Here is a 26027-nt window from a genome sequence, read left to right as displayed (position 1 = left end):
AAGCGCAGTGCGCCGCGTGAGTATAGGGCGCATGCGTATTTGGAGCAGTAAGGCTCGACAGAGAGTTTTGGGTACTGTGAATAGGCGTTAAGAAGCTGTTGGAGGTGCTTTCCATTCCAGTTTTGAGGGGGGAGCCGGACGAGACCATGGGCAAGCTGAACGTCGTTTTGCTTCGATACCTTTCGCGCGACCACTTCAGGGTATTGACTGCGGTAAGGATCAACTGGTGGTCGGTTACGGCCATCCAAGGGCGACCTGGAACCAGGAAAGACCAGGCAGCTGAGCGACCATGTGTAGCGCCGCTGTTAGCGAAAAGCCCGCAGGTTCAGACAACGGCTGTGCGGAGGGCTAGCAAATCTCACCCTAGTCTCGTTTATAACGTATCTTTTAGGTACAAATGCGTGTTGAGTTTGTGTGTTCACATTAGGGGGAACTTTGGAAAGGGGAGGGGAGGAGGTTGGAAGAGAGTCTCCTGGTGGTCTATTTATTATTATTTTTTATTATCATTTTACATTTATATCCTGCTCTTCCTACAAGGAGCCCAGAGTGGTGTACTACATACTTGAGTTTCTCTTTCACAACAACCCTGTGAAGTAGGTTAGGCCAAGAGAGAAGTGACTGGCCCAGAGTCACCCAGCTAGTTTTATGGCTGAATGGGGATTTGAACTCGGGTCTCCCCGGATTACACCCAGGGGCCTCTTCCAGTCTCCTTTGCACTCCCACGTTCCTTTTTTTCGTGTGTACATATAAAACCAGAAAATTAGCACATTATGGCATGATGCTCATAAGAATGGGCAACATTCAACACAGGTCTGCCCTTCAGTGATAGGATGGGTGAAAGGAATATGATATGATATGAAAATCGGCTATCAGGTCAAGTCTCTCCATGCCTTCCTCTTGCGTTCAACAACTTGGGAAAGATCAGGGTTTATATGATGGTGCAATATTTGTAAACATTTGGTCACTTGGGCAGCACTTTGGGAATGTAGTTGACATAATGCTGGAGAAAAAAGGCAAAAGTTTGGCTGTACTTTAGAGTCAGACTTTTAAATACTGTGTTGAATTTATTCATTTGGATTGAAAATTCTCTTTAACACCAAACTCCTCTTATGGTTTCTGGGGTCTCATGCCAGTCTCGACCACATCCCCTGTGTTTGAGACTGGCATGGACGATGATGGACCAGTATTTGAAAATATTAAATGAAGGCAATGGAAGCGGGGGGGGGGGGTTATTTCCAGAGAGAGAGAGAGAGAAAGGATTGTTAAGGTGGAATAAAAGAGTATTTTTTGCTGTGTTATTTCAGGTGGAGATGGGCATGAAGAATCATGAAATAGTCCCTCCTAGCTTGATTGCTTCCATTGCCAGTCTCAAACACGGGGGATGTAACAAAATCCTGAGAGAATTGGCAAAGCACAAGCTATTGGCTTATGAACGGACTAAAAGTGAGTATAGATTCTGTACACACACACACAAAGCGGTTAAGATTGTTCAGTGACTTGTTTATGAACACAGCCAGTGAATATTAGAGGTTGCCATCAGTACATGGCGTGTTTATTTGCCATCAGAGCAGTTGTATTGGGGAGCTGAGGCTCAGAGGGAATGACTTGCCTAAGGTCACCTAGTGATTCAGATTGGACAATTCAGATGGAGAAGTCCTGACTTGCAGCTCAGTCTGTTTTAATTTAATTCTGTGTTCCTGCACAGAACACAAAACCTTTATCGTTTGCACAGAGTGGATTACATGGGCCGTTGTGGATCACCACCTTTTGGAAAGGATTAAGACTTTGATCTGAAGGGTGGCCTACTTTTAAAAAATTGTCAGTGGTTTAAACTGAGACGCTACATAATGGTGATGTGCACACACTACAATTTGTCATGTCTTGTAATGTTATGTTGATTGTCCAGCTGTCCAGGGTTATCGCTTAACTAATGGAGGATATGATTACCTTGCCTTGAATACTCTCTCTTCTCGACAAGTTATCTCTTCTGTTGGAAACCAGCTGGGTGTCGGAAAAGAATCAGGTATTTTCATCATGATTTTTTCATAACAAATGCCAACAGTTAACATTGAAGTATAATGATGAGTAATTGGTAAACTTCATCTGTTTTAGTGTCCCCTCATCTCCTCCAGAATGAATAGTGTTGCCTCATGATTGTCACACTCATGATTGTCCAATGTTTGTAAGTTCTAATTACTTAAGTATGGTATGCCTGGATAGTGATTAAACTGTTACCAGTTAATAGAAAAATTTAACTGAATGAACTTGGAATTCACACAATATTGATAGTTTTAGGCCTGCTGGCTGACATCAAGACTGTCACATGTGCAGAAGAATGTTTCACATGCAAAACAGAGAAGCAACTTTCAGTGATTCTCCTCTTCCCTCTGTACCTGCCTGTGACTCCTGAGAATATGTCCCTGATAGTCCCACAACCCTTAGTGACATATTTTTGGGATTCACAAGCAGCTGCACAAGAAAGGGGAATCGCCAAAAATTGCTTGTTCCCTGTTAGACACATGAAATATTCATCTGTGCACACTATCTTAGTCTACATACTATCCTTGTCTGCATGTTAACAATCTATGACTACACCATTCTGAAATAACTCTGATTCCAAAGTGGGTGGTACCAGAATCCAATTCAAGACTACAATCCTGTACACTTACCAAGGAGTAAACCCTGTTGGACTTTTTTTTATAGGATAGACTTGTTTACCTGTTCACATATGTAGGAGGGCAATGTATGTTAAAATATATCTTTATACAGATCCTAGTTTGATTGAAACTGTTATCTTGTTTTCAAGATATTTATATAGTTGCAAATGAAGAGGAGAAACAACTTGCAATGAAGTTGCATAGGCTTGGGAGAACATCCTTTCGGAACTTAAAGAACAAGCGTGACTACCACAGACACAGAAATAAGATGTCTTGGCTTTACCTGTCACGTCTTGCTGCAATGAAGGAATTTGCCTATATGAAGGTATTGCTGTTTGACTCTAGAAACTGGAAACATGGTGAGGGTACAAACTAAAAGGGGCAAAAAAGGTCTACACATTAACATTTTAACTCTAACATTTTTGCTTCAGTTTGATCTTCTGCTCTTTTCTTAGAACAAGACATTCCTTGAGTCTTGCAGGCTTCATCAGACAGAGTGTATCTAATATTTTTGGTGGAGGAGGCTTCTTCCCAGCTCTCTTGTTGCTGCTGTTGTCTTGCTAACCTTGTAGTGGCCACATGAATAATCCCTCTGCCATGGAAGTGTAGTACCAAGATGTTAGTGTCAAAACAGGGTTTCTGGCAGATGGTATTAACGAGATCAGGGATAGGCAACCTTGCCTTTCCAGCTGTTGTTGAACTACAACTCCTATTATACCATTTATTGTGACTGGGGATGATGAGAGTTGTAGCTCAGCAGCTGGAGAGCCAAGGTTGCTAACCCCTGAACTAGATAATAGATTACCTCTTCCCTATGCCCTTTTTCTAAGATCATCCAAGGCCTCAGTTTAATCTAAGAAGCAGTCCAAAGACCTTCCTTTCTGCACCAACATTGATTGGCAGTTTCAGCTTTCCACTATCTTCCTAAGAACCACAAGCAGTGTTCCACTTGTGGTATGAGCTTTCTTACCCTTGTTGCAGCCTGAAGCCAAATACTGAGGGTTGGCTTTCAAAAGCAAATCCTGAGGGTTGGGGGAACCTGTGGAAGTCGTGTTGGGTATGGCAAGGGGGTCTGCAGACAGAGGAGAGTCAGTGGAAATGGGAAAACCTACTCTCCTTGCCTTTCTGCTTGCACTAGACCAGGGATTCTCAACGTTGAGTCTCCAGATGTTATTGGACTTCAACTCCCATAATCCCCAGCCACAGTGGCCTTTGGTTGGGGATTATGGGAGTTGAAGTCCAATAACATCTGGGCACCCAACGTTGAGAATCCCTGCACTAGACCATTTTGAATCTAAGCCAGGCCTGCTCAACTTAGCCACACACCCCCAGCTGTTTTTGAACTACAGCTCCCATAATTCCGAGTCACAGAGGGCAATAGCTAGGGATTATGGAAATTGTAGGCCAACATCTGTAGGGAGGGCTGAAGTTGAGCAGCCCTGATCTAAGCCTATGCAAGTAAGTAAATAGTGTGTACATTGAAACAGGAAGTCACTGAACTAGCAGTGACAAACTAGGACAAAACTTTTGGAGCTTTTTGGGTTAGCTCAGGGTAAAATTCAGATCCGCATGCAATGGCAGTGTAGAAGAAAATCCTGTGTTAGGGTTGATTAGAAAAGGGGTTGATAACTGGCACATGGAATTTGGGGCTGGATTATGTGGTGGTTGCCACTGGTTTTGGTGGGTTTAAAATCAAATGCATCCATGGAGGGTAGGTCTATCAATGGTTATTAGCTATGAAAGCTATATGGAACCTCCGCATTCAGAGAACGTGGAGGTTCCATATAGTGGCATTACATAGCAACTTCTGCTGTATACCTTATGAAGCTGGAAGCCCCAAAACATAGAAGGGCCTTTACCCTGATCCACTGTGGTACCCTTCCTTCAGCTGTGCTAGGAAGCAGACACAGGAAGACCACTTCTTGGAACACTTGTGCCCCTGTGATTCTGGGAAAGTTGAAACTACAGTGCATGTCCTTCTCCACTGCACATTCTACAGAGACATTCATATTGCCCTCATTCCTCCATGATTACTTGAGACCCCAAGTTGCTCAGGCCTATCTTACATCTCTCCTGCTCTCTGACTCTAACCCCATCATAACATAACGTTGCCAAGTTTTGTGTGGCAGCATGTAAAATTTGTCGGGTCCTGACTGACAGCAAGAACACAGCAGGCCTAACACAGCACATGTTAACACCGTTTCTCTTTTTGTAGCATAGTTTCAACCCCATAGTATTTTATTGTCTTAGTTTTTCCTGACAGCCTCCACAGACTGAGTAGATTTTAACCACTTAAAGCTTTTATATAGTCTTTATCCATTTTACATTAATTTTAGTCGCTTTAATGGTAGTTTTAAGATAACTTACCGCAGCTTAACAGTAGCTGTATAGCCATGTGTAGCTTTTATACTACCACCTACTCATTAATTACTGTCTTCACAGTTCCAGGCATAGTCTGTTTCAGTACGGCTTCAATGTTGTTTTAATGTACTCTACTTTATGCTGGTCAAAGACCATAATAAAGACTGACTGGCTGATATAATGGTACCTTGGAATATTAGTTGTTGGGGGACAACAGCATCATGGCCTGTTTGTAAGCTTTCCTGAAGTATCTGGTTGGATGCCTTGTTATTTTGATTCTGGATTAGATGAAGACTTGATCCAATCTAGCAGGGCTCTTCCTTAGGGTTACTAACAGTCCCTTGTTAGCAGGGACGTCTCTTATTTCAGCCCCAGATAGTCTGCCCCTTACAGGATGCCATTTGTCCCTTTTTTTCAGTGAATGGGAAGAACTTATAGCCTAGATCAAACCAGTTATTTTCATTCATAACAAAATTAAGGTGATGATCACAATCAGTCATCAAAGGAAAATATAATTCAAAGGACTGATCTTTTTCAATATGGCAGATAAAGTTATCATTCAGTGTATACTGCTGATTCACTAACCACTTCTACAGCTATTACTTCAAGTTCTCCCTCTGTGCCTTTAAAGGAGCCAGCTGCTACTGTACATGTTTCAACTCCTTTCCCTTCTCCCTCCCTGTCACAGTATCCTGTGGTTCTGGTGGGTTACAGCGAGGGTTGCCAACAGTCCTGTGATTAAAACACATACAGCACTGCGACTCATGCTCCTGATTACTCCCTCATACTCACCCCCACTCGTGTTCCTTATTTGGGCAATGAATTGTTGGCAGTCTTACTCTTCCTGTGTCCTTGTTGTATTCTTACAATATGATGGGTTTTTAAGCTTCCTGTTAAGAGTTCTCTTATTTATGTGAAGCGTCTTGTATTTATCCTATTAACTAGTAGTATTTAATACTACATAACCTACTAGAACGTTAACCTTTCTCTAAGCAGATTATCCCTTAACAGATTATCCCTAAGCAGATTATCCCTTAACACAAAAATGTGTTAACTTTTTCTTTCTTTTAAAAATCCAGGCTTTGCATGACAGAGAATTTCCTGTTCCAAAACCATATGACTACAATAGGCATGCAGTAGTAATGGAACTGGTTGATGGCTATCCTCTGTAAGTACTAGTATCTTCATGGCACAGCTAAACTGATTGTTAATAAAAAGCATATTTCCTTAGCAGTGTGCTACTTCAGTAGCATAGATCATGGTGGTTAATAGGGTGCCAGAAATGGATATTAAGATAAAGCAACCAAAGTTAAGAGTGGCTATCATTGGATTTAGAAAGGATTGACAATAGTATATAGCCCTCTCCAGACTAGGGATGTGCAGAATGTTTCGAGCTCAAAACTTTCCAATTTGAAATGGGCCTTTTCGAGCTCAAATGGAACGGCCTGTTTCAAGCTCAGAATGGAACAACCCCGTTCCAAGCTCAAAGTTTTGAGTGCTCAGAGTGCCACTTTGGACTCCCAGTGAGGGGCGGCAGGAAGTACCTTTTAAAAATCATTATCTGATTGCTGCTTGCACCTTCAAGCCCCTGTGCTTTGCCTGGCATCTCGTACCAAGGCTGCCCTACCTATAGTGCTCTTCTGACATCTTTATTATTATTCATTACACTTTTGTACCGCCCCAAACACGTGTCTCTGGGCAGTTCACAATGATAAAACAGTTAAAACACATATAAAACCGCATAAAAGCAATTAAAAACTAACAATTTAAAAATCAAATCACAGAATTAAAACCTATACATTAAGAAGCTGAAAAGGCCTGAGTAAAAAAATGGGTTTTTAAATATTTTTTAAAAATTGTCAGAGATGGAGAGGATCGAATTTCAATAGGCAGTGCATTCCATAGTCCCAGGACAGCAACCAAGAAGGCCCGTCTCTTAGTGGCCATCAGACGAACTAGAGACGGATCTCCAGAGGCGGCAACTAGAGACGGATCTCCAGAGACGACCGCAATGGACGATGGGGCATATAATGAAGAAGACGTTCTCTCAAATACCCAGGGCCTAAGCCATTTAGAGCTTTATAAGTTACAAGTAATTTTTAGCCCGTTGAATAACAGGCGCTAGGAAGGGAAGGGGCCGAAAACCGCCCTCCCAGCTGCCCGAGCCCTACTCACCCGAGTCAGCCCGCAAGAGCCGGGCGAAGTGAAAGCATGTTTTCAAAAGGTACAGAGAGGAGCTCGCAAACAGAGCTCCTCTCTGTGCTAAGCCTCTTCCCGAACTGGTGCTCGGACACACCAGTTCGGGAAGAGGCTTACAACAGAGAGGAGCTCTGTTCGCGAGCTCCTCTCTGTACCTTTTGAAAGCATGCTTGCACTTCGCCTGGCTCTTGTGGGCTGACTCGGGTGAGTAGGGCTCGGGCAGCTGGGAGGGTGGGAGGGCGGTTTTCGGCGGCGGCCCTTATTCCTTTGGGGGGGGTGGGGGGAAGTCGGGCAGCTGGGAGGGTGGTTATCGGCTGTGGCGCCGCCGCCAGCCTCTATGCTGCGGCCGGTCTCCCCGGCCGGGCAAGGGCTGCCTTGGCCGCGCCTCGGCCAGTGTCCCCCGCCGCCGCTTACCCGGCTTCTTCAGGCGGCCGCTGGGTGCTGGCAGTCGTGTCTCCCTGGCTCTGTTCTGAACCGCCGAGGAAGGCATGGACACCAAGCGTTTTATTAGAGAGGATAACTAGCACTTTGTATTTTGTCCGGAAACCTATAGGCTGCCAGTGTAACTCCATCAACAGAGGTGTAATGTGGTCCCTCTGAGATGACCCAGAAACCAACCTGGCTGCCGCATTCTGAACCAGCTGAAGTTTCCGGACTACGTACAAAGGCAGCTCCACGTAGAGCGCATTACAGAATTCAAGTCTGGAGGTTACAACAAATGTACCACTGTTTTGAGGTCATTGATCTCGAGGAATGGGCGCAGCTGGCGTATTAGCCGGAGCTGACAGAAAGCACCCCTGGCCACTGCCTCAACCTGAGAAACCAGGGAGAGGTGTGAATCCAGAAGTACTCCCAGACTATGAACCTGTTCCTTTTGGGGAAGTGTGACCCCATCTAGAACAGGTAGATCAAAATCATCTCTGGAGTTCTGACCCCGCACAATAAGTACCTCCGTCTTATCTGGATTCAGCTTCAGTTTATTCTCCCTCATCCAGCCCATTACTGCTTCCAGGCAGGCATTTAAGGAGGATATGCTAGCTCCTGAAGAAGTTGACATGGAGAAATAGATCTGGGTGTCATCAGCATACTGGTAACACCCAGCTCCAAATCCCCTGATGATCTCTCCCAGCGGTTTCATGTAGATATTAAAAAGTATTGGAGAAAGTACGGAGCCTTGAGGGACACCGTACTTAAGCTCAGATTTTGAAGAGCAACAATCTCCAATCGACACCATCTGGAATCTGTGCAAGAGGTAGGAGCAGAACCACTGTAGAACAGTGCCTCCCACCCCCAACACCCTCAGACGTTCCAGAAGGATACTATGGTCCATAGTATTGAAAGCCGCCGAGAGATCCAAAAGGACCAACAGAGTCACACTTCCTCTGTCAATTGCCAATTGGAGATCATCCATCAGGCCGACCAAGGCAGTCTCCACCCCATCGTCTACCCAAAAACCAGTTTGAAATGGGTCTAGATAATTGGTTTCCTCCAAGACCGCCTGGAGCTGAGAGGCCACCACCTTCTCAATTACCTTGCCCAACCATGAGAGGTTGGAGACAGGCTTATAATTGTTCAACTCTGAGGGATCTAATGCAGACTTTTTAAAAAGAGGTCTAATAATTGCCTCCTTGAGACAAGGAGGCATCCTGCCCTCCCTCAGAAGCATTTATGATTTCCTCCAGGCCGCCTACAACAGCCTCTCTGCTAGATAGAACAAGCCATGTTGGTCAAGGGTCAAGAGAGCAAGTGGTAGGCCTCACCGCTCCAAGCAGCTTGTCCACATCCTCAGGAGTTAAACCGTTTCAGTCGAGCCACATAAGAGGAGTTGTCGGACACCTCCTGTTCAGACATCAAATTAATTGTGGCGTCTCCATCTAAGTCGGCCCAAATCCAAAAGATTTTATCTGCGAAAATTTCTTTAAACACATCACAGCGGGTAACTGATGACTCCAAATTCTGGTTCAAGGGATGGGGGGGTAGATGCTAGTCCCCTCACAACCCTGAACAACTCTGCTGGATGTGAACTCGCAAAGGCAATACGGGCAGAAAAGAACTGCTTCTTTGCCACACGTATTGCCTGAGCATAGATCTTTATATGTGCTCTATGTCACAATCTGTCGGATTCGCGTCGAGTCTTTCTCCACTTGCGCTCCAGTTGCCTACCTTGCCGCTTCAGCCCCCGTAGATCTTCCATATACCAAGGGGCCAATTTTGAAGCAGGTCAGAAGGGATGCTTAGGAGTAATCGTGTCTACTGCCCTGGTGAGCAAGTTGTTCCAGTTTTCAACCAGGGCATCAACAGGATCACCGGCAAAGCCAGCATTAAATCCCTCCAAGGCTTCTTGGAATCCTACCGAATCCAATAACCTTTTCGGGCGGACCATTCTAATAGGCCTCTCGCCCCTGCAGAAGTGGGAAGTGGTCGTAAGTCCAATCTTAACCATATGGTGGTCCGTCCATGACAATGGGGAAATCAGAGGAGTCCCCACCCACGGAATGCCACCCTGATCGGAGAAAAAGACCAAATCAAGCGTATCACCTGAAGTGTGCATTGTTCCAGAAACACTTTGGGATAGGCCCGTAGTTGTCATGGCCGCTGTGAACTCTGAGCTGCCCGAGATAAATTGGTCCCAAAATGAACATTGAAGTCCCACAGCACCAAAAGCTTGGAGACTCCAATGCAAGTTCCGCAACCAGGTCCGTGAGCTCAGTAAGGGACTCTGTTGGGCAGCGGGGCGATTGGTACACCAACAGAAGGAGCAGGATAAGGTTATGTGGGTTGCTGGCAGTGCTCCCCGAGGTCAGAGAGCTGGCAGGACAGCCAGAAGGGGGGACAGCAATTAAATTTCTGATCACCCTTCCCCTGGAACGGCCGGCTGACCTGACAACATTGCTCTTTCTATTCCCCACCACCACTGGGATAGCTGCCCCACATTCAGTAGCGCCCCCTATCTCCCCATCTCCAGATAAACCCAAACACATTGTAGCAATTTCAGGCCAGTTCTAAAAACAGCTAAACAGAAGCTCTACTGTTGAGTAGCTCCTCGCCAATCTAATAATTAAACAGAGGATCTGGCCCTCGCCCTCGTTCTCCCCCGAAGGGGCGACATTAAAAGGACCCCTTCGGTGGCGACTTCGCCAGTGGTGGGCCTGCCACCACTGGCAACGTGCCTATGTAGTCCTGGGCAGCCGCAGCTCCAACAGGTGGAATGCAGGAACTCAGAGTGCCCAGTCACCTCTGGCCCCAGTCCTGCAAGGACTCACCACCACAGTCAGTCTTGGCTGGAGCAGATGGCAAACAAAGTGGGGAGCAGAAGAGGAGGCAGCCAGGCAGGGACCCCAGCCTCTCACTCTGGGGTCTGCCAAGGCCAGATGGAGTCTTCCTCTTCCTTCCACCAGCAGGCTTCTCTTCTGCATGCATGCAGCAGCCATTTGTGTGGTCAGCATCACCACGCAAATGGTTGCCACACGTGCACAGAGGTCCAAAGAGCACCATAGGTGGGGCAGCCTCAGCGCAAGATGCCACAAAGCACTTTCCATTGCCAGGAGTCCAAAATGGTGCTCGGAACTCTTGAAACGTTCCAAGCTCGGAACGAAACGCAAATCCTGTTCTGTGCACATCCCTATTCCAGACGTGCATATGTTCTGGTGCCTGTACACATGCATGTGTTTTTGTGTGAATGACTGTGCATGCGTTCATTTAAAAAATTACCTGGGTACAGACTCCCTGAAACTGAGGATACAGATAGAAAGTGCTTTACTGTACTTGCATTCAACATAACATGTAAATAACAGTACACGCGTGCAGATCTGTATATGCCTTCACAGTACACAGATTTATGTGCATGGATCATAACATGTGAATAGGCCTCTGGTTAAGTGTGAGCTGCCTTTATCTAATGTGAGTAGGATCAAGCCTTTACACAAACAGTGGCTATCATCGGGAGTGTTCTTTTGCAGAAGCAGAATCCATTTCCCCTGCCCTCTCTTAATTGCTGCAGCCTCTAGAGTTGCCAGAAAAGCCATTCCTGAGAATCAATTGAGCACGACAACAACATAAAATGTGGCACAGGTAGCTTTAGAAGGAGGTGGGGACTCAAAGAAAATGGGCGGAGAAAGGAAGGTACTTTGCTGATAGAGCACTAGTCTGAATGCCAGCCAGTGAGTTTTACTGGACCAGTTTGAACTCTGTAAACTGGAAAGGCTCCTTATGAACTCAGAATGTGCTTTTTTCACTGAGATATTCACTGAGTTCAATGAAAAAGCACAGTGAGTTCACAAGCATCCTTTCCAGTTCAAAAGCTCTCAGATATCAGAGCTGAGGAAAACCATCTGCCTGAGAGAGCCTAGAGATCATATATAGCCAGAGTTGATAATACAGGACTACATGGACTATTGGCCTGACTTTGTACAGGCCAGCTCTTTGTATATATCAGAACTAGGAGAACAGGTTTCCAAGATGCTGCTGTATAGTCACTTTCCTCCATAGTTTGATTGAACCAGTGACCAGTAAAATGCAATAAAGTAACTTGAATAATTAAGCTTCTATATAATATCACTGCAGCAGTACTGAGACTGAGAACTAGTGGTTAGTGGTAAGTGTTAGTTACACATGTATATTATGTTTCATACTAAAGTATGTGATCATTGAAATTTCTTAAAGAGAGCAGTTGCTTATATCAGTAAACCCTGATCACGTTGCATGCACATCTGGACTAATATTTGAAAGGTGTGTTCCTCACTCATTATATGAAGCAACGCATGTTGATAGTGACTTCTTTTTAAAAAATAAGCTGTTAGCTCTTCCCCCATGTCAAAAGATACACTCAAATTCTGCTTCTCATTACATCCATTTATTTTCTTTCCCTTGGTGGAATTTTTTTTGCCTCTTTGCCAGCACAGTTTCAATAACACCAGGATGACTGGTGTTCGTGATGTTTCATGGCTGTAGCTCTTGGAAGATCCTTTTCTATACTTATTTATTGGCACAGCAAATCTCAGAATTGTACTGCTTTTTCACAAAGCTTTCTTTCAAAAACACATTATTTTTATTATTATGAGAGAGGTTGTTATCATTTGGAACTTTTTAAAATAACTATGGTCCCTGGCTGACAGCCAAACTAAGTTACTCATGAGTAGTCCCATTGAAATCTTAATTTCCGTGGGGCTACTCATGCAATTTAGTCTGGATGTCAGCCACTGAAGTTCACCCACAAAGTGCTGACTGCATGTGTTTGCACAGCTGAAAGCACAACAATCTGACCTTCACTGTTATCCCTGGATAAGAAGCAAATCGGTTGCAGCTGAGAAAAAACAAGGTCACATTAGAAATGTGATAAGGTAGGCATCTGGAATGAGCTGCTTAATCAAAAAGGAATCAATTCCAAAACTTGAATTAATTGAACTGCGATAAAAATAAAAATCTCTTTTCAAGGATTCAGCACTTCTAATCTCTTAAAATATAGCACATATGAAAGATATTGCAAAATGGATAAAAGAATGACTTAACAGGCTATAGATGCCAACAGTATGACCCATGACCATCCTGAGTCCTGATCTGAAGGAACTGTGTTGTTGGGTGAAAAAATTATTACTATTAATTTTTGTTCTTAGAAGCCAGCAATGATGTTAGTATTGAAAGGCAGTATTATTTTCACAGGAGTCAGGGAGTCACAGATGTATGCAATCTTGCACAGCAGCCAGGTTGTACAGACATAGCTATTTCCAGCAAAGAAGTAGGCACGGGGAACTCCAGAAACATCTTCAGGCAGCACATAATATTTGCTGGGAACTGGTGGTACATGCTAATCGTCCTGCTGATAGTAAAATACATGTTGTGTGTATATCATTGACTTAAGTCAATAACATCGCATCATTAAGAGAATCTGTCTAGTTAATCTTCTAGATAAGTCTTACATAGTTGAAATCTGGTTGTTTTTTAATGTGTTCTGTTTTTAATTTCATATTGTCCAGAATTATTAATACACTGAAATGTTGGTTTCATGTTATTGCTTTACATAAGGAACTATACTCAAAGTGGTAATTTAAAATAATCTTTATTGGGGTGCGAGGAGACTTTCTGTTTTATGCTACCTTCTGCAAGACCCAAGTTCAGAAACTTACTTGGGTTTCATATTCTGAGTCATTCAATAACCTAACTACTCTTCAGCAAATTAATCTATCCAATTTGCTTGTTTAGAAAACTAAAGCAGTTTGACAAGAATTCCTAGCTATGAGGATGCTTTACAGTTAGCAAACTGCAAGCATGTTTAAAGAATCAAGGACTTGGCTCTTTGGTTACTAGGTTTGATATACTGGCCGACATGATGCACAGTCTTCCATCACAGTTACTCTTTAAAATTAGTGCTACTGCAGTGGCATAGCACTATTCCATTGCAGCCATCTTCTGCTAGCACAGCAGCCCCAGCACATTGGTAACACTGGCAGAACTGTGCACCATGTCAGCTACTGAATTAGATGTAAAATGTAATGAATGTAGAATTTTATTTGGCTGACTTGAAGTATGCATGAAATGTGTTCATATGTATTCTGGGATGAAATAATGATGAGCATCATCAGCTTAGTTACACTCGTAATGTAAGAGAGCCAGCATGATCTAGTGGTTAGAGTATTGGACTAAGACTGTGGAGACTCAAGCTGAAATCTTCATTCAGCCATGAAACTTGCTGGGTGACTAGGCCACTATGTCTCAGGCTAACCTACTTCACAGGGTTGTTGTGGTGATAAATATAATCATGTACACCACTCTGGGCTCCTTGGAGGAAGAGCGAGATATAAATGTAAAAATAAAATAATGTTTAAGATTATCTTTTGCTTTTTTAAACACATAGCCAGAAATACTCTCCACTAGACTAAAATCTGTTCTGTAAACATTTGTGCAAGAACTAACCCATTTGGTTTATAGCCCCCACTATCCATATCTCTATACTGTATACCTGTATGCCTTGCAACTGAGCTAAGTCTTTGAACTCTGATCTTTCACAAGATGCAAATTCAGGGTGCTACCAATGGATCGTGCTGGTGCAATATTATTGTTCAGTTTAATTGGAGATTCTGTTTGATCATCATATCTTGAATTGTCTATTTTCTTATGGTAGGTGTCAAGTGCATCAGCTTGAAGACCCTGCCTCGCTATATAACGAGTTAATGGAATTAATTGTAAAACTAGCCAACCATGGTTTGATTCATGGTGATTTCAATGAATTCAATCTCATGTTAGATAATGAAGATCAGGTCACAATGATTGATTTCCCACAGATGGTGTCAACCTCACACCCAAATGCTGAATGGTATGTGTATAGCTTCTTTGTTTTATCAGTCTTTGACCATTTGTTAATTTCTTAATTAAAATTGTTGCTTGTAGAAGAGAACACCAGTATGCTTTATAAAAGGGTTAATGTGTGCATGATCATGAAGCTGTACTAATGGGATGCTAAGTATAATTTGATATATAAGAACAGTTTTGCAGGAGCAGGCCCAAGGCCCATCTAGTCCAGCATCCTGTTTTCCACAGTGGCTCACTCGATGCCTCTGGGAAACCCACAAGCAGGAGATGGTGTGCCCTCTCTCTCTTGCTTTTATTCCCCTGCAACTGGAATTTGAATGCATCCTGTCTCTGAGCCTGGAGGTAGCCTATCACCATCAAGACTAGTACATATTGATAGACTTGTCCTCCATGATTGTATATATTAACAGTTGTTCAATGAAACTACTTTTTTTGTTTAGGTATTTTGACAGAGATGTGAAATGTGTTCGTGATTTTTTTATGAAGCGCTTCAGCTATGAAAGTGAACTCTATCCAACTTTCAAGGACATTAGGTAAGGTTATATTGGATAAGCTGTAGGGCATGGTTAGAAACCAAGAGCTATTTCACACGTTCAGATCTGTGTATGTTGGGTTGGTTCCTAGCTTGTGCAAGCAGAACAAAGCTCTTGGAAAGAATCTTCTGCACCCTTTCCTCTTCTCTTGTGCCTCCCAAGAAGCCTCTCCTGACAGCTGGGGGATGCTCAGGAAGGGGCAGTATGGAGTTTCAGGGGGAAGAGGGAATCCCTGAAGATTGAGGGGAGACATCTTGTACAAATGTGCCATAGACACAGGTTTTGGGTGGTATACAAATACGTTAAATAAAGTAAATAAGTTATGGAAACCTGGGTTCCACTGATACAGCCACAACTTCCTAGCCATGATTTCCACAGTTGTTGCAGCATCTTTTTCAGCTGCCACGATTCATTAATTGCTCTGGGTACATGTGGCTATATCTGTGAAGGACCTGAATCCACACATTACATTCACCATGCCTGTGTATCCCTAGGAACAGTGGCTGACACCCTCACAAGCAAAGCACCAATGCTTCTGAAAAAGTCAACTAACTCAGCTACACTATTGGCTCAGCAGTGGGGGCAAATTTTAACAACCACTTCTTCCCACAAAGTGCCCTACCACCTGAAAATATGTTCCTGGTGGTTGTGCAGCCCTTAGGGACATCTTTCTGGGGGAGTGGCAGAAGGCTTCTGGGGGAAAGGGAGATTGTTGAAATTTATGCACATACCAATGCAGCATTGGCCCATAACAAATTGTTCTCTGGGCGGCTCATAACAGAGGATTAAAACACTTTAAAAACACATAATACATCCTATATAATAAAAGCCCTGTGTGTGATCCCGTGCACCCGTGTCTTTTTCAGCAGTTCTGAGCATGCGCGGACACGGGCGGCCATCTTTTCCAAAGTTTAAGGACAGACCGTGTTGTGTTTAGGGACAGACCAAAACGGCCCATTTAAATGGCCCCGCGGCCACCACTGCCGACCGGCCGCCCACCCTCCAAGCTGATATTTGCACCAAAAAACCCCATCCTCACGTTTAAGGGCCAAAACGGCCCATGAAAATGCCTCCGCGGCTATCGCCACCAAACGCCTGCCCGCCCTCCCAGCTGCCGAGACCTCCTTACCCATACCCGATCTCTTCTGCCCGAGGCCACATCCTTTAATCGATTGCATTAGCAACGTAGAGAAGGAGAGAGGAGCTCGCATGCAGAGCTCCTCACTCCTTAAAGCCTCTTCCCGTACTGGCGCTTTGGCCGCAAAGGATGCAATAGGCGTCCTTTGCGGCCAAAGCGCCAGTACGGGAAGAGGCTTTAAGCAGTGAGGAGCTCTGCATGTGAGCTCCTTTCTCCTTCTCTACGTTGCTAATGCAATCGATTAAAGGACGTGGCCCTGGGCAGAAGAGGTCTCGGCAGCTGGGAGGGCGGGCGGTTGGTCGGCGGCGACAGCCGCGGGGGCATGTTCATGGGCTGTTTTGGCCCTTAAACATGAGGGGGGGGAGAGGAGGACTCAACCAGCTGGGAGGGTGGGCTGCCAGAACATACACAGTTGCACAAGCACACAAAAAAACAAAGAGCAAAAGAGAAAGAGACAGAGAGAGAGAAACAGACAGACAGGTTAAAAAAAACAACCAAACAAAAACAAACAATAAATAAGAAACACTTAAAAGCAAAAATAAAAGGCTAGAGCCCATTATTATAACGGGCTTAAAAATACTAGTTAAATCATAATGGACAAAAACAGGTGAAAACAAATACAATACAAAGCAGCTTAAAAACCCATTTTAAAAATAGTTAAAAATCAGTTCAAATCTGAAAACCCAAATTTAAAAGGCCTGAGTGAACATAAAGGTCTTTACCTAGCGTCTAAAAGAACAAAGTGAGGAAGCCAGGCGAACCTTGCTGGGCAGGCTATTCTATTAAACTGAAAAGGCCCTTAGTCCTCATATCCAATTAATTATTTTGGTATACTATCAAAGTTAACTCTAAACTTTACTTGTGTTAAGTTGAAGACACATTTTGACCCATCTGTTGATGAAAAATATATAATGAGGACTGTAACTATGTTGGGTTGGATTCTTTCTTCTTACCTAAGCATTGCATCAGGAGAAGCAATTTTTAGTATGATCTGCCACTTGAAAATTATGAAAGAGAAAAAGTGTTGCCTCTTTCATCCACTCTCTGTATATATTGTATGTGTAGAGAGGAGACCTAGTCTTGCAGTAGCAAGCATGAATTGTCCCCTTTGCTCAGCAGGGTCTGCCCTGGTTTATATTTGGATGAGTGACTACATGTAAGCACTGTCTGCTGTAAGATATTCCTCTTGGGGATGGAGCTGTAGCTCAGTGGTACAGCATCTACTTATATGCAGAAAGTCCTGGGTTCATTTCCTGGCATCTCCAGGTTGGTTGGAGAGATGCCTGCCTGAAATCTAGGAGATCCACTGCCAGTTAGTGTACTGAGCTAGATGGACTAGTGTTCTGACTTGGTATATGGCAGCTCCCTTTGTTCCTATGCTTTCTACTCCACCACTAAGTTTTCTGGAGAGGGATCCAGGACTCATGGTAGAGCACATGTTTTGTATGCAGAAGAGCCCAGGTTCAATCGCTGTCATCTCCAGCTAGGACCCCTGTTTGAATCCCTGGAGAGTAGGGATGTGCAGAACGTTTCGAGCTCAAAATGTTCCAACTCAAAATGGGCCGTTTCACGCTTGAAATAGAATGCCCTTCAAATTAAGGGTGTGTTTTGCTCAGAACGGAACAACCCTGTTCTGAGTCAGAACATTTTGAGTGTTCCAAATGCCCTTTTGGAGGTGTGTTTTTTCCCTTGCTGTCAGGTTTTGGCACTGGCTTCTGGTTGGCTTGTTATCATACAAATCAAGCTGATCTGTATGATAAGCCAAGCAAGAAGATAGCAAGCCGGTCAGAAGCCAGTGCCAAAACCAGTCAGCAAGGTGGGGAAACACCTCTAAAATGGCACTCAGCACAGCTCGGAACACTCAAAATGTTCTGATCTCGTTCCATCTGAACAACCGGCATCACCAGTCCTGCTGGAAAGTGCCAGGCATTTGCATTCCATTCTGAGCTCAAAATGGAACCCCAATCCTGTTCTGTGCACGTCCCTACTGGAGAGTCACTAACTGTCAGTGTAGACAATACTAAGCTAGCTAGGTCAATGGTCTAACTCAGTATAAAGCAGCTTGATAGATTTCTCATGATGGGAAATTTTACCTTAAAGAATGACAAACCATCCCTTGACTGATCTATAAATCTCCCACTATTCCTCTTTTCAGTCATTATCCAACACCTTTCTTTCAATATTGGATTCCCCCTCCCACTCCCCCCCCCCTTTTCTTAGAACCTATTCACCATAGATAAGCATCAGGATCCCATATCAAAATTCCAACTCATTTCTTTGAGACACACATTTTTGGCATTATCTATCATATTGGGGTGTACCTGGGTATACGGATACAGTGGCTCAAATCGAAACAGTGATTGGTCCTAGAACAGCAAATGACAAATGTGATGGAAAAACAATTTATGCTTGACTTTCTTTTCTACATTGCCAGGAGAGAGTGCTCCCTTGATGTAGAAATTGAAGCTAGCGGTTACACCAAAGAAATGCAGGAAGATGATGAACTGCTTTACCCCACTGGCCCTGATTATGAGGGTCTTAAAGCCAAGTTTTCACTCTCTGTACAAGATTCTGAAGGTGAAGTAGCTGTATGTAGTGGCCCAGATCAAAAGACTGACAGAGACTTTACAGATGAAGTAGCAGATGCCTCTCAAAACAAATTCTCTGAAGATTTGGTGCAAACTAGTGAAGAAGACAGTGGAGATGAAAGTGAGCAAAGTTTAGATTTGCAAGAGCTCAGCTGTGCCTTACAAGAAGTTGAAGGGCAAATTATTGCTGCTGGAGACAGGGCTAATGCAGAGAGCCCTGTAATTGATTTTTCTGAGGATAAAAAGAAAATTGAAAAATCCACCAAAATTGAGGATCAGGCAGGTCAAGGAGAAGATCCTGCTGACAAAGAATATGAAGATAAATGCCCTGATCTGGTTGACTTGTCAACGTGGAACAAAGAATTCAGGCCTTTCAGGTATAGATTTATATTGATTGTTGAGGGGCTTTCTATATTTCTTCTTTATCTCACCATTCTAAAAGATGAACCCCTTTGAAGTATTTTACTTTTTTCCCCCAGATAACGTTACTTAACTGAAAACAACAGATTGGTTTCAAATGTTAGCACATGTAACAGGCTTCTTTTTCTTGTGATCTAACACTATGAGCATGTGTTATGCTAATTGTGACACTAACCCACAGTTGGCATGCTTTTGTCTTCATGGAGAAATATTAAAATTTTCTGGCATAGAATTCTGTTGCTGTAATGTAACTTGTAGCGACTTGATTAGAACTGCTTGTGGAGCTGCTTGTGGAACACGGGTAGATACATCATGTTTTGTTGATCACATTGTATCGCTGCTTTCAAATACTATTTGTTCTTTATCAGTTTTTAATTGTGTATTATGTGTGGGGAACAAGTGTGCACCAACAAAAGCATTATCTTAACAAAGTATCTAAACTGATTAGTGGCCACCCTATCCAGTAAGCATTTTGTTTAATGAAGCGAGCAATTTCTCTGCTTCCTCTACAGGAAATGGATTGCAAAAGGGGATTGCCAAATCCTAACGCTGCCTGCAGGGAGGTGAAGTTAGGCAAGGCCCAGCAGGTTCAGGCAGAGACTGGGCATCCATGTTGTTCCACGGTGAGGGAATCGGCATATGTCCATCTTCCTGCTAGTTTGCAAGAGCACCTTTTGGTTCAATGATAACTATATCCCCTGGACCAAATAGCCTTTGAGAGAGTGGAAAGATTATTGAACTATTCACATTCACTCCAGCAGAGTTTCTACAGGAGAATTTCCATAGACTGCCCATCAACATCTGTTATGATGTTTCCAAACATAAACAAGTATATACATTTTTATACATAACTTACACTATTTATGAAATGTATAGTCCCCTTATCTGTTTAGCATGTTTTCGAAGCAGCTTACAAATTTAGTAATAGAAAGAAATAAAAATAAAAATCAGTTTTTCTAAGGTAAGGTGTGGTTAGAAACTTTATCTGAAGAATGCCTACTGAAACAGCACTCTACAAATGGAATAGGAAGAGGTGAGGCATACCTCCTTTGGGAGGCTATTCGTGGCCTGAATTCCATGTACAAGCCAAGCAGTATTGGCGTTGATTGGTAAAATGTCGGTTTAAAAGTGCCTTTAATATTGCAGTCTTTCTATGTTGCAGAGATGAAGAGAGCAGGTTTCGCATCAATGACCACAGAACAAGAACTACTAGTGTTACTTCAGCTGGCACCACTGGAAGTCAGTCCACAATTCCTCCAGTAAGTCTTACCTAAGGCTCTTAGGGCACAGAGTCCACAAATGCTTTCCTGCATAGCCTCCCCAGCTCCTGTTCATTTCATTAGAACAAACAAGAAAACGTCTTGGTAGGCTTTTTAGTTCTCTCTTGGAAATAGTTCTTTCAACTGCTGTGCTGTGAGTCAGTCCAGATGATTAATAAAAGTAAGATCATAGGAGCACAGAGAGGACGCCATAAAGTAATCTATATTTTTATTCTTTAGTCTAAATAATGTGGACTGATTTTTGAATCTTAATGATTATATTCTTAAGCTTGCAAATCTGATTTATCTTCTAATTGAAATCAGTTCAGTTATCTCTTCTGAAAGCCTGCACCTTTGCTTTTGAGAGAATGAGCTATCATATTTCTTCCTGAAAGTCATTAATAATTGAAACCAAGAGATAAAATAATATTCAAATTGTCATTTATTTTATTTTGCTCCAGAATAATACTTATCACAGAATTTCAATGTGCTTCTGCTCTAACCATTGTGAAATGCCCCAGCTTTTGACCAAGTCTCCTTATTGCCCAACAGTTCATATACTTGTAGCTTTAGGAAATACTTTTCCCCAAAGCTACAAAGGGTTGCAATTCTGCATGTTTCTTTTATGCACCTTCTCTGGCTTTTCTGAAGTGTGGTTCATTTATACTAGAGTGCCTCCAAGTGGCCATGTAACTTATAGAGCATTGTGGGTGGGGGATGTAGAAAGGCTAGAAAGCAGAGCATAGGTTTTTCCAGGATTCATTTTCTTAACGGGGCGGGGGGGTGTAATGCAGGCTTGTTGGATGACTTGTGTGTGTAAAACTGCAGGTGCAATGTAATGCTTTCTATATGTGTGTAGTTGTCATCGCAAACAGAAGGATACAGAGTATTCTTCCATCTCAATCAGATTAGAACATCTTTGCTGGCTAGTAGTGAGGGGCAGGATGCGGAATCGCTCTTTCCTTATTTTGGTGGATGCCCAATAAAGGTCTTCCCCTGAGAGCTGAATTCAGAGCATTCTTATCTGACAAGGAGCTCTGCTCTCTTCTTTTATTACCAACTTCGATTGGTATACAGGACCTTAGGAATACAGTCTGAAAGGCAAACACATTCCACTCCTGGAACCCAGGGAATCTGCTGACAAAAGGGATGGGCGGATAACAATAAATGTTTTGTCTTCTAAATTCTTTGCATTCCTATTGAACTACTGCTCCTAGAGTGAGCAAAAAGAGGGAAGGAGGATAGGTCATTTTCTGAAGAAGCTTGAGATTGTGGCATCAACAATTGCTGCTATTGTGTAGGAAAAATAAGCAAAATAAAAATTGTTACAATAATTTTAATCAAAAATAAATCTACTTATACATAAAGGTGCTATTCTCAAGTCCCATTGAAAATAATAGCATTTTACTACTGAAAGAGTTCTGTCCTTGGGGCAAACAAACAAACAAACAAATAAATGGGGTAATAATCTAGTGCCCTGCCAAATTCTTCCCTCCCACACTTCTGGCTTTCCTTCAGTACGTGGAGATTCAAGTGTGTGAACTGGATTGTGTCTAGAGAGCTGTTCTTATGAGAGTACTTGCCTCCTCTGTGAACCCAGCATATAGGACAAGCTGTATATCACAATGTTTGTAGTGATGTTGACAGCCCCATCCAGCAAAGGGCCCAGCTTTTCTTCTGGGTACATCTTGCAACTTGATCACTTGTATCCCCCCACCACCACACAATATACCCTTTCCATCAATATGTGATAGAAACTGATTTATACACCGGGATAGACTGTCTCTTCTATACCCTGAAGCATAGTTAACTAAAGTAAAGTGTGCTATCAAGTTGATTTTGACTCCTGGCAACCACAGAGCCCTGTGATTATCTTTGGTAGAATACAAGAGGGGTTTACCATTGCCTCCTCCCACACAGTGTGAGATGATGCCTTTCAGTATCTTCTTATATCACTGCTGCCCAATATAGTACCAGCAGGGATTTGAACCGGCAACCTTCTGCTTGTTAGTCAAGCATTTCCCCGCTTTGCCATTAGGTGGCTACAACCGGCAACTGTACAACCTACAGATATATCCAAGTAACAGTGTATTCGCTGTGTGATTTTTCTTTTGTATGTATATGTAAAATCATAGTGCACAACTTCTGGGCTATTTCTCTTAGGAATCCTTAACTCATCTCCGCCACAAGGGGGGAACAGTGTTCTTCAATCTAGACAATCTCCACATTCTGTTAAAATGGCTAAAATGTTGTGGGGCAATCTGCTTGGCTTTGCATGTCTCCAGTGTGCTGTGGAAGTACACTGGCGTGTTGAGAGCTTAATGGTTCTTTCCAGCTTGTTTATTTTGAGATGTCCGATGAAATGAACAATTGTTCATTAGTTGTGAGAATGCTGGTGTTGACTAAAACCTTCTAAGCTGTAGATCCATTTTGTGAGAGGTGACTCTCTCTATATACAACACACTGGAAGTGCCATGTGACTCGCAAGGGTGACTAATGTATGGATTTTGCACATGTCTTCCAGGAACTGGTAAAACAGAAGATAAAACGTCAGCTGACTAAACAGCAAAAAGCTGCGCTCAGAAGACGGTTGCAGAAAGGAGAAGCTAATATTTATACCAAACAGCGCCGAGAAAACATGGACAATATCAAATCAAGTTTGGATGCAGCCAGCTTCTGGGGCTGATGTTCTACAGAAATATTTTCTTTGTGCTCCATAAATCAGTGAATACAATGACTTTCTGTTTAATTGAAATGTCAAATCATGTGCTTTACCTTGTAACTGAGAATGGTTCAAAGCTAGGCACAGTGATTACAAATTAATTTAAATATATTAGTGGGAGAGCACAAAGACTGGTCTCCACAGACCTGCTTGGGCTATGCACAGTGAAATTTCTTTACTTTGAGCAATGACTCGCATGCCATGTTGGCAAACTATTTGAAACTCCCCTGAGTCTTAGCAGTGACTCGCTGTGCCAGTTTTTGAAAAACACAAGCCCAAAGCTGCCTTAAAGCTCATAGAAATAATTTCCAGAGAAAGGAAACTTGGGCAAGTAACTTACAGTATTTGGACCTTTGAGGCAGAGAACTTAGCTTTGCTTTCCAGTCTGATCCATTGTATATTTACTCAGAGGCAAGCCCCACTAGCTTACTTCCTGGTCAGTGGTCATAGCCTTGTACTGCTAGGCTGCAATCTTGCACATGCTTACCAAGGAGTAAACTGCATAGAAACAAATCCCACTGAGTTCAAAGTAAGCATGAAGTGATTATTATCCCGTATAGGATTGGGCTGCAAAGGTGTTCAGGAGATCAATCTAACTGGCGCAAATCTATAGGCTTACTAAAATTAATTACTAGTTGATGCTAACTGAAGATCTTCACTGCACTGTGACTAAACTGCCTTAAATCAAAGTCCTTGCAACTGTTAATGTAACACCTTCAGCAATATTTTGATTTCTGAGCTGGAACAAAGGTTAGCAAATCTTGCATGACTAGCAGAGCTTTGAACCCAGAAGCTCTGATTTGATTTTTCTGCACACCCTCTTGGTTCCATATATAAATCCTACCCAAACTGACAAGTAATAAAAATGATGTTTCACAGGCCTAGCAGGCGCTCCGTCTCTGAGCAGGTCTGTGCAACTGCTAATAAATTTTGCTCACCTACATTCAACAACTTACCAGATAGCCTGTTACTGAGGATCTTGAAAACTCTTTAGCTAGGAGCACTTGGCTCAAGTGTTGTGGTTTGTGCAAAAACATATTTCTTTTTTACAAGAATAGAGGCACACAGCTGTTATGCTGAATTGAGTTTAGTATATCTAAAATTAAGGGGCATAAGTTACAAAGAATACTATAGGGGCATAACCTTAAAAAACAAAGCTGCTTGTTTCCGTAAAAAGAAAAATTACATATTAGGAATCCAAAGATAATCAATATAGCCAGTGATTACAGTGATTCTTGTTCTTGTTTAAAATTATACCCTCACGCACCTTGGATATACCAGGAAATGCCTTTGTTCAGTTTACAGTAGTACCATGCTTCAGTTTATAGTGATTTTTTCCCCCCACTGACACTTTTTTTTACACTTTTTTAGCAGCTGAAGTTTGGCCCTCTGGTTTTTAGACTACAGCTCCCATCATTCCTAGCCATAGTTTCCAGTAGTCAGGTATGATGGAAGTTGTAGTTCAACATCCGCAGGAGGGCCTAAGTTGTGTCATCCTGTTTGAAGAAAGCAAGTGTAGCATGGTTTCTTTCTTGTTGCTGCTGAAGAGAAGTATTCATAGCCAAAAGCCACATTTAATAGTACTTGTATTTATTACACTTTTATTCTCACAACTGTCCTGTGAGGTAGGTTAGACGCAGAGGGAGTGACTGACCCACCAGGGTCTCCTACTGAGTTTCATGACTGACTGAGAATTTGAACTTGGGTCTCCCATATGTTTCCCAGACTATGGGAAACACCTATATCAGGCAGCAGCGATATAGGAAGATGCTGAAAGTCATAATCTCATACTGTACGGGAGATGGCAATGATAAACCTCGCTTGTATTCTACCAAAAGAAAAACCACAGGGCTCTGTGGCTGCCAGGAGTCAACACTGACAGCACACTTTATCTCCCAAATCTTAGTCTGATGCTCTGACCACTGCACCACTCTGGCTTCCATCCTCTGGGATTGTTCTAATCGGTTTAGTTGTTGCTGATAACAGGATAATTATCTTCCCAGCTTCATATTTCTGGACCTTTTAATGGTTTTATTTATCATCTGGAAAATACCAAACATACTGTATAGATACATACTGGACATAACCAAACTGGAATCATTGTGGTTTCCTTCTACCATAAGGAAACCTAGAGGGCAAAGTTTTGCATTTTGTACAATACAACAGTTTTGGATGATAAAACATTTATCCTGTGCACGCAATAGCAATCTTTCCATATTGGGGTGCAGGGGGTAGTTAAAGAAACTATATTCAAGGCAGTCCTGATATGGGAGTTGAACTTGTTCCTTTATACTAAAATCTCAGTCTAACCTAATTCACAGCTTTGTTTTTAGGGCGGGCAGGCAGGCATGACATCTACTCTGAGCTTCTTGGAGGAACGGTAGAACAAAAATTTAGTAATAACAGTTTTGACGAGATTATTGAAATGCACGATGAAGAATGTCCACAAGCACTTCTAGATTGTGTAGAGAATGAGAGGCTAGTTTTCAACATTTTGTTATTTGTCTGAAGGAGAAAGTGTTGTAACAGTGATAGCCGGTGCTTCCATAGGAAGCAATGTGGATTGGCTGAGCTGTAAGAGCGATTAACTGACTAGAGGGAGTGAATGATAGCTCTGGACTTCCTCCTTGGTTTGGGAACTGTAACCATGAATACAGCAGTGTTCACAATGTCTGAAGAGAGCTACGGTTTCGTGCTCATGCAGACTGGACCTATGCAACTAGCAGACTTGAGTCTCAATGCTGCAGTCAATGGCTGACATACTGACTAAATTTAATTGAGGCAATCCCATTGAAATTAAAAGGACAGGTCATGGTGCCAGCAGGTTTAACCTCCGCTTCCAATA

General features: G+C 42.8%; 1 protein-coding gene across 2 annotated transcripts; it reads left to right on the top strand.

The window, feature by feature from the left end:
• Nucleotides 1-11: 11 nt before the first annotated feature.
• Nucleotides 12-24072, top strand: RIOK2 (RIO kinase 2). Of its 2 annotated transcripts, none has more exons than XM_053293850.1 (10): nt 12-212; nt 1305-1443; nt 1907-2023; nt 2807-2982; nt 6098-6186; nt 14335-14526; nt 14963-15055; nt 18628-19158; nt 20364-20460; nt 22985-24072. In XM_053293850.1, the coding sequence occupies exons 1-10, from the start codon at nt 147-149 to the stop codon at nt 23144-23146; spliced, it is 1662 nt and encodes a 553-aa protein (XP_053149825.1). In that variant the 5' UTR covers nt 12-146; the 3' UTR covers nt 23147-24072. The 2 variants fall into 2 exon arrangements, with proteins under 2 accessions (XP_053149825.1, XP_053149826.1); XM_053293851.1 differs by lacking the exon at nt 12-212 and adding an exon at nt 219-391.
• Nucleotides 24073-26027: the final 1955 nt, after the last annotated feature.

Source organism: Hemicordylus capensis, chromosome 2 (genome assembly GCF_027244095.1).
Source record: "Hemicordylus capensis ecotype Gifberg chromosome 2, rHemCap1.1.pri, whole genome shotgun sequence".
NCBI classification, from domain to species: domain Eukaryota; kingdom Metazoa; phylum Chordata; class Lepidosauria; order Squamata; family Cordylidae; genus Hemicordylus; species Hemicordylus capensis.
Note: the sequence above shows the minus strand (reverse complement) of the source record. Positions and strands in the feature narration are given on the sequence as shown.